The sequence below is a fragment of the Pseudophryne corroboree genome, chromosome 4, assembly GCF_028390025.1.
Source record: "Pseudophryne corroboree isolate aPseCor3 chromosome 4, aPseCor3.hap2, whole genome shotgun sequence".
In the NCBI taxonomy this organism is placed as follows: Eukaryota; Metazoa; Chordata; class Amphibia; order Anura; family Myobatrachidae; genus Pseudophryne; species Pseudophryne corroboree.
In genome coordinates this window covers 494128742-494138491 of record NC_086447.1, presented here as the reverse complement: position 1 = coordinate 494138491, position 9750 = coordinate 494128742, and the positions used below count along the sequence as shown (strand labels likewise).

Sequence of the window (9750 nt, the reverse complement as noted above, 5' to 3'; positions counted from 1 at the left end):
CTCTTGGTGTGAGTCCAAGAAGTTTCCTACGGTGGAGTTTCAACTAGGACGTTTCCTCCTCTTCCTGCAAACAGGAGTGGATATTGGTCTGTGAAGGTCCAGATTTCAGACCTATCCATTTTCTTTCAGAAACAATTGGCTGCCCTCCCTGAGGTTCAGACCTTTTTAAAGGGAGTTCTGCATATCCAACCTCCCTTTGTACCGCCTACGGCGCCTTGGGACCTTAACGTGGTGTTGCAGTTCCTCCAGTCGGATTGGTTTGAACCTCTACAGGAGATTGAGGTCAAGTTTCTTACTTGGAAGGCTGTCACACTGTTGGCATTGGCATCTGCTAGGTGTGTGTCAGAATTGGGGGCATTGTCCTACAAGAGCCCCTACTTGATTTTCCATGAAGATAGGGCTGAGCTCAGAACGCGTCAGCAATTTCTTACATGGAAGGCTGTCACTTTGTTGGCCTTAGCTTCTGCTAGACGTGTGTCCGAGCTGGGGGCTTTATCCTGTAAAAGCCCTTATTTGAAGATAGAGCTGAGCTCCGGACTCGTCAGCAGTTTCTTCCGAAGGTTGTGTCGGCATTTCATATCAACCAACCTATTGTGGTGCCAGTGGCTACTGACTCCTCAATTACATCAAAGTCCTTGGCTGTTGTAAGGGCTCAGAAGATTTATGTGAAGAGAACTTCTCGTCACAGAAGGTCGGACTCTCTGTTTGTCCTATATGATCCCAAGAAAATTGGGTGTCCTGCTTCTAAGCAGACGATCTCTCGCTGGATCAGGTTCGCTATCCAGCATGCTTATTCTACAACAGGACTGCCGTGTCCAAAATCTGTTTAGGCCCAATCTACTTGTAAGGTGGGGTCTTCCTGGGCGGCTGCCAGGGGTGTCTCGGCAGTGCAACTTTACCGAGCTGCAACTTGGTCTGGGTTGAACACGTTTGCAAAGTTTTACAAGTTCGATACTTTGGCCTCTGATGATCTGAAGTTCAGTCAATCAGTTCTGCAGGAGCCTCACCGCTCTCCCTCCCATTCGGGGAGCTTTGGTACATCCCCATGGTACTAATGTGGACCCCAGCATCCTCTAGGACGTAAGAGAAAATAGGATTTTGGTACCTACCGGTAAATCCTTTTCTCGTAGTCCGTAGAGGATGCTGGGCACATGCCCAGCGCTTCGTTTTCCTGCAAATGTTATTTGGTTCAATACTACTTCGTTTTAGTTGAGTACTGCATTGTTACTTGGTAAGTAATGTTTCAGCTGTTGCTGAGTAGTTCAAGCTAGTTGGCTTGACGTGCCTTGTATGTGTGAGCTGGTATGAATCTCACTACTATCTGTGTATAATCCTTCTCTCGAAGTATGTCGTCTCCTTGGGCACAGTTTCTAGACTGAGTCTGGTAGGAGGGGCATAAAGGGAGGAGCCAGCCCACACTCTCAAACTCGTAAAGTGCCAATGGCTCCTGGTGGACCCGTCTATACCCCATGGTACTAATGTGGACCCCAGCATCCTGTACGGACTACGAGAAAAGGCTTTACTGGTAGGTACCAAAATCCTATTTTTTTCTTATTTATGGTTTTTCCCATTAGCTAACAAATTTGCTGTTGCGGTCAGATCTGAATTAGGCCGAAGGTGCGGACACATGACATTCTTTTCAGGCTATTCAAAATGTGTCCCTCCAGCATCTGAGTAATTACACCCCCCTGCATGTTCTGACACGTTTAGTATGACCTAATAGTAAGACATGCTAGAATGTGTAGTACAATAACGGGGGTAATTCTAAGTTGATCGCAGCAGGATTTTTGTTAGCAATTGGGCAAAACCATGTGCACTGCAGGGGAGGCAGATATAACATGTGCAGAGAGAGTTAGATTTGGGTGGGGTGTGTTCAATCTGCAATCTAATTTGCAGTGTAAAAATAAAGCAGCCAGTATTTACCCTGCACAGAAATAAAATAACCCACCCAAATCTAACTCTCTCTGCACATGTTATATCTGCCTCCCCTGCAATGCACATGGTTTTGCCCAATTGCTATGAAAAATCCTGCTGCGATCAACTTGGAATTACCCCCAACAGTGGGTTGGCCGCATGTTGCATTCCTCTTCAGGTAACATTGGCCCTCATTCCGAGTTGGTCGCTAAGAGTCTTCGCAACGCAAATGTACGAAATGTAAGTATCTGCGCATGCGCAAATGCGTGATTACGCATGCGCGAGTACATACGTACGACAACTGTGCAAAATTACTCAGGAAAAAAAAAGCCGTAACTGGCAAACGAAAACGAGGAGTGGCGTGGGCCATGCTCCGACATGGGCGTGAAAGTGGGCGTACAGTGTGGGAGTATGCAACTCGCAATGGGCGTGTTTTTCGCAAATAAACATTGTCGCTGTTAAAACTAACATAGGAAACCGTAGCAACCTTCACGCAGCAGCCGAGTAGGTCTGCAGTTACTCTACATTTGCGAAGTACTGGTACAAGTGTGTATGCAGTAATTAGCAGTTAATTGTAGAGCACATTCATCTGATGTCCAATTACTTGTTAATTAATGCGCAGATGAAAGTTACCAACCAGCAATTGTCTGAACCCACATTACATGTTTATTCTACTCACATATAAATCTCACACACTGCCAAATAAGGGTGTTATTTTTGTTCAAGTTGGTGTGTAAGCATTTTTAAAACTTGTTTTAATGTGTGTAAGACTACCAAATACAAACAAGTGAAAATATTTGTGAAAGATTTTGAAATCTGCAACATTTTTTAAAAATAAACCAACACCCACATAATGCAGCATACACTTTAATTTAGTCTAAAAAGTCACAATAATATTTGATTATAATATCTGACAATGTTTTAAATGATGTCCTGTTGACCATAGATATTTCTAAAAAGTGTCGTGTCTGTTTACTTAATATGGACATTAAAGTGTGGTGCAAAGCATACCTGTATTTTTTGGTTTTTGCAATTTTTAAGGAGAAATTGCAGATTGGTCTACAAGTGTCTATATGCTGACCTAATCTTTCTGGAACTAAGATTTACCTAATGCATTACCTTGAAGAAACTGCACAAATTTTTAATATATATTTTTTATTACTGTAATAATATTTCACAACATTAAAACAACATGGCTCCACGTGAGTCTCACAGGCAGAGATGGACCAAGCAGCAAGCAGATGGCACTGACAAAAATTATATAGCAGAACTCAGTACTCTGCAAAATTCTGCTTCTGACAAAAGTATATTTTTTTAGCATAAATAAAACATATTACACACCCTGCCACACAAAAATTTTAACCCAAATGAGAAAGAATTAGGATCCACCACACAAACACAACAATACATAGCACACTAGTAAGAGGAAGATGGCTCTGGTGTTTATACAAATAAACTCACAGGCTACAATACCTCCAAACAGAAAGAATACATTTCACTAAGAGGGAGTTATCCATTCTGGCCACACAAGCCAACTCCAAAATAACATAGAGGCAACATCAAAAACATGGGTGCTGCCCATCTGGAGAGACATCATTTTCTTCTTTTTCTCCCCGCCTGAGGCTGTTCTTCTTTGGAAGGTCTGCGGAGCGACCTTCGTTGGGCCTGCCCAGTGGGCTGTTCTTCCTGGGCAGGGGCAGGGGAGGGAGCCGATGTGGGTGGCTCTCTGCCACTGTGGGCAAGGGAGACAGCGATGGCCTGGAGCCCTTGCAAGATGTTATTTGCAAGGCTTTGGAATGAGGAGGCAAGTTGTTCTTGGCCCTGCCTGATCTCTGCCAGACCTTGGCAGAGTTGAGCAACACCTTGCTCAACACTGGTTCGGTGCTCAGTGAGCCGGACAGCTATCTGGCTTACCTCCCGGATGACCCCGTCTTGAAACGTATTTAGGCTCTCACCATACCTAGCAATTTCAAGCAGGATCTCCGGGATAGCAGAGGGTTGGGTGGGGGGGCCAGTAGGAACCTGCAGAGGTGGGATTTGTTGGCCCACACTGCCAGACCCACTAGGTCCCTCCACCTCAGCCTCAACCACATAACCGTCCTGTGACTCAAACTGATCACCCCCCTGTGCTGTGTTTTGTGGCAAGCAAATAGAAGAATGTGTGGGGAAAAAGTTGGATACAAAATTAGTTTTTTAATATAAATACAGTTAAAATTTCAGACAAATACATGTGTAAACTTACCTTCCAAGTCATGTCCCGTCAGGATCTCAGGCAGGTCCGTGTCCATATGAGACACCCCTTGGCCCTCCTCATAACTGACACAGTCCATCGCCATCTCCTCCAAGTCAGTAAACTCCACAGCGACAGGTGGTCCTCCACCTGTAGCCCTTGAGGCATTCCACTCCGCAGCCCTCTTTGCCTTCAGGCGGGATTTGAAGTCGGCCCACCTACATATGTATTGTGAAAGAGGGACAAAGTAGAGTCTTATTATTTGTCTAAGCAAATATATAGGACACGTGTTCTGCTTGTGTTTGCTAGACATAACATCACATGTAACTACATTTTTTAGTCAACTTAGCACAGAAAAAGGACTGTCAAGATGCACTTACCGTCGTCTCACTTCCTGCGATTTTCTGACGACAGAGCCAACTTCATTCACAGAATGCGTGATGTCTCTCCAGATGCGATCTTTTGTAGCAGCCCCCATGTTTTTTGGCCCTCTATGTATTTTGGACATGGCCTGCGTGACCAAGACACGCAACTCCCTCTTAGTGAATGCAGGCTGTCTTTTCTTCCGTCTGGAGGTAGCCTGTGAGGTTTCTTCTTGTTGGTCATCACCATCTTCCTCCTCACTAGCAGCTTCTGTCTGTTGTGTTTGTGTGGCTAAAGCCAATTCTCCCTCAGTTTGGTCACTATGTGTGTGTGGCAGGGTATCCCCACTCAATTGTTGGGGTTCAGAAGCAGACATTTGCAGAGTACTAGGTCCTGCCTCTTCAACATCCGCAGAGGCGTATTCCAACATGCGCCTTTGGCAATCTAGGCGTTTTTTCTGCAATGCCATCTGCTGCTCTGCAATGCGGTCCATCTCTGCTGCGATTTGCTCACGAGAAGCCATGTTTGCGATGACATGTGTACGCCGAGGTGTGTGCTTATTTATACCTACGTGCGTCGCGTTAATTCACACAGGTGTACAATGTTAATCTGGTTAATGATTGCACTGCTTATTTAAGGGCCTACTTTGCACGCTGTGAGTGTAGGTAGTTTGGAGTTTCTTTCACTGTTGAGTTTGTTGGCTTGTGCGTGAAGGTGCTATTGGAATTTTCAGAGTGAGTAATTGTCAAGCATACATTTGTCCTTTCGTTTGCGTTTAGAATATAGACAGTGTAGCATTTTGTCTGCGAATTTACGTTTGTGAGTATTCTGGAATTCGTCTTGTTGTTCATTTTTTGTTTTTTAAGTTTTTATTTTATGTTGATTGTTTGTTATTATTTTTTACACATATATATTTTGCTAGTCCATTTTTGCAAATAAACCTGTGCTTCATTGTTTTTACTGTCATTTTTGGTCTCTTGTAGGAGAATTGGTTTGGGTGACGTAACCCTAGTCTATTATTTTACATTTGTGTGCTATCTAACACAAATTGTTCATTTCTTTTTTTTGGATCAGGTAAGTTCCCTGGGCCTGTGTTGGTGCCTGTTTGTGTTAATGGTCTGTATGTTGTTTTTGACTGTCATTTTTGGTCTCTTGTAGGAGAATTGGTTTGGGTGACGTAACCCTAGTCTATTATTTTACATTTGTGTGCTATCTAACACAAATTGTTCATTTCTTTATTTTGGATCAGGTAAGTTCCCTGGGCCTGTGTTGGTGCCTGTTTGTGTTAATGGTCTGTATGTTGTTTTTGACTGTCATTTTTGGTCTCTTGTAGGAGAATTGGTTTGGGTGACGTAACCCTAGTCTATTAATTTTCATTTGTGTGCTATCTAACACAAATTGTTCATTTCTTTTTTTTGGATCAGGTAAGTGCCCTTGGCCTGTGTTGGTGCCTGTTTGTGTTTGTTCAAAGTGTTTTGATTATGTTTGTTTTCCATCTTGATACTAAATGTTATGTTTTTTACCAGGATTGATCAGCAAAGTAGTGTTGTTCTTGGATGGACTAGCTACTAAAGGGCTAACTTTTTGGTTGTTTTATTAAAATATTTTTAACCAATTAGTCATAGTTTTTTAGTAGGTGTTTGTGATGTGTTTGATGCTCTGAGTTTTTATTTGTTAATATTTTTAACAATTACAATTTAACATATGTAGCTTTCATAAAAAAAATAATTTTTATTTTCTTTTTTGTGATAATATTCATTTTGTTCCTGAATTGAACCCAGAAAAAATGTCTTACGCTCCTGCAGTAAGTTGACACCCCCTTTTTTTAAAAATTTTTTGGTTGTATATTTTTTGGACTTTGTTTTTGTCTTATTCAACATAATTTTTTTTTGTTTTAAAAAGTGTGTGATGTCAATATTTATCGCAGCCGAAGCCCTACCTCCCCAACCCACGCCAGCACTCCCACCCCAACCGCCAGCCCCACAACCACAACCGGCTCCTCATCAACCAAGGCAACGGAGGCGTGCTAGACCACCAATTTTCCGACCCCGTGTCCTACTTTTTGGGATGCCAGATGATGTGGTTGTACGTAGATACAGGCTGCCACCACATCTAATCCTAGACACTCTCTCCATAATAGAGAGTGATCTGGAGTCTGAAATTCGGTATCCTACAGCAATACCACCATTGACACAATTCCTTGCTGTGTTACATTTTTTGGCTACAGGCTCTTATCAGCATGTGGTAGGAGACCTGGTTGGCATGTCGCAGGGCCAGTTCAGTAAGGTCCTGCGGTGTGTCTGCCAGGCTTTCCTAAAGCGTGTGAAGCAATTTATTGCTATGCCTTTGGATGTTGGTGCCCTAGATGTGGTGAAGCGGCAATTTGAGGAAGGTGGTAGTCGCTTCCCACATGTTATTGGGGTTGTGGATGGCACACATGTAGCTATTCAGCCACCAAAACATAATGAAGAAATTTATAGAAACAGGAAACTGTTTCATTCTCTGAATGTAATGGTTGTTTGTGGGCCATCCCTCCAGATCCTTTCCCTGAATGCAAAGTTTACTGGAAGTTCCCATGATGCGTATGTCATTAGACAATCAGGGATATGGCACAGATTAAGATCAAGTCAACGAGCAGACATGTGGTTATTGGGTGAGTTGTTGCACATATTTCTTTCCAAAATTTTTAATTTTAACAAAATATACTATTTCTAATTTTGGTTTATCATCAAACAGGAGACCGTGGATATCCTTGCACCCCCTGGCTCATGACTCCTTACCGTAATCCCAGGCCAGGACCACAGACGGCATTTAACTCCGCGCTTACTGCCACTAGGCAGCTTGTGGAGCGCACAATTGGGGTCCTTAAAGGGCGGTTTCGTGTGCTCCACCGCACTGGTGGCGACATCATGTATTCGCCGGAGATGGCAAGTAAACTAGTGGTTCTGTGCGCTATACTACACAATATCGCGGTAAGGAGTAGCGTAGAGCTTCCTCAGACAGAGGAATTGCCTGATGAGGAGCCAGGGGTTGTTCGACACTTCGGTGGGGGGAGTGTTACACGGAGGGGGAGCCAAGTCAGGGCAAGCATTGTTGCGGAATATTTCAGGTATAGTGTTTTTATATTATCTGTTTTAACCAAATTAAAAGCACAGTATGCTTATGTATTATTTGTAATGTTGACATTTTGTTTGATATTGTAAGGTCATTGTGTAATGCTTTTGGTGTGTTGGAATGTGTAATATTTTTTATACTAAAAATCCGTTAACACGTTAAGCTTACAATTTTAGATTAGAAATTAAAATAATGTGATGTTGCTAAATAGTGTCCTTATTTGTTTTATATCCTAAAATCCTGATTATTTAAACAAACACACAAACAAATGAAATTGAATGTTGCCCACTTTGTGACTGTCCAGCTGAATGATCACACAAACTGTGGTGAGTACACAGATATGTTTAGATTTTTTGACAAAACTGTGTGTCTCTGTGTCTGTGTTGTTTTTTTTTTTTAATGTTAAAAATTTGCTTCTGCGAATGCGTATTTCCGCTCGTGCGAAATAACACTCTGCTCTTCACAGCATTGCAAAGATCAATAAAGTTATTAGAAATGACAACATAGAATTTTGACCAATCACATGCTAACAGACACTATAAATATATGCCCAAATAAGGAAAACGCCATTGCCATGATGCGTGCTGCACCTTTCACCAGGCGGGAGCTCCGCGTCCTGGTTGCGGTGATGGACCGCCGCGTAGGCCGCGTTGGGCGCTTCATCCCAAATCGGGTTAAGCGCGAGGCCTACGCGGAGGTCCGCAGCAGGCGGACAATCATCCAACTGGAGAGGAAATGGAGTGATCTCCGCAGGAGGACTCCAGAGCTGTTGGCGGAGATCCGCCAGCAAATACGGGCAATGCATACACGAAGTGAGTTACATTACATAAGATTATTAGCAAAAATTGTGCAAATTTACACTAAGTGGTAGGCTAATTGCAACGCTGAGTGTCCATTTTTTCAAAATAGGACAGTGTGTGTGGTTAGGGCAAACAGTACTGACTGTAGCAAAGTGTCACCAAACAAGTGCATGTTTTCCAGAATTAATAACCAGGCAGGAAACTGTACCCAAATACTTGATCAGTGCTGTCTATATAATAAGGTGCCTTGAATAGTGATCTGGTGATGTTGCCTAGACCAATCAATATGACTCAATGGAATAGATTAAGGAATGAGCTTCAAATTAAAAGTTTAGACTCATTTTGTTTGCTGTGGGCAACATGAAGAGGTTTTTAAAATGTGTATTTTTAAATAAAAAAAAACACTGTCTTTTACATGGAACAGAACAGTGAAATTTCTAATTGTTTAGTATGTAATTTAACATGCTAACTAAATTTTGTCAAAAAATAAGAATTTACTTACCGATAATTCTATTTCTCGGAGTCCGTAGTGGATGCTGGGGTTCCTGAAAGGACCATGGGGAATAGCGGCTCCGCAGGAGACAGGGCACAAAAGTAAAGCTTTCCGATCAGGTGGTGTGCACTGGCTCCTCCCCCTATGACCCTCCTCCAAGCCAGTTAGGTACTGTGCCCGGACGAGCGTACACAATAAGGGAGGAATTTTGAATCCCGGGTAAGACTCATACCAGCCACACCAATCACACCGTACAACTTGTGATCTAAACCCAGTTAACAGTATGATAACAGCGGAGCCTCTGAAAAGATGGCTCACAACAATAATAACCCGATTTTTGTAACTATGTACAAGTATTGCAGATAATCCGCACTTGGGATGGGCGCCCAGCATCCACTACGGACTCCGAGAAATAGAATTATCGGTAAGTAAATTCTTATTTTCTCTATCGTCCTAGTGGATGCTGGGGTTCCTGAAAGGACCATGGGGATTATACCAAAGCTCCCAAACGGGCGGGAGAGTGCGGATGACTCTGCAGCACCGAATGAGAGAACTCCAGGTCCTCCTTAGCCAGGGTATCAAATTTGTAGGATTTTACAAACGTGTTTGCCCCTGACTAAATAACCGCTCGGCAAAGTTGTAAAGCCGAGACCCCTCGGGCAGCCGCCCAAGATGAGCCCACCTTCCTTGTGGAATGGGCATTTACATATTTTGGCTGTGGCAGGCCTGCCACAGAATGTGCAAGCTGAATTGTATTACACATCCAACTAGCAATAGTCTGCTTAAAAGCAAGAGCACCCAGTTTGTTGGGTGCATACAGGATAACAGCAAGTCAG

The 9750-nt window shown here is 43.0% G+C and overlaps 1 protein-coding gene across 1 annotated transcript; it reads left to right on the top strand.

The window, feature by feature from the left end:
* Nucleotides 1-6397: 6397 nt before the first annotated feature.
* Nucleotides 6398-7710, top strand: LOC134910937 (putative nuclease HARBI1). Its single transcript, XM_063919329.1, has 2 exons — nt 6398-7160; nt 7244-7710. The coding sequence occupies exons 1-2, from the start codon at nt 6416-6418 to the stop codon at nt 7708-7710; spliced, it is 1212 nt and encodes a 403-aa protein (XP_063775399.1). The 5' UTR covers nt 6398-6415.
* Nucleotides 7711-9750: the final 2040 nt, after the last annotated feature.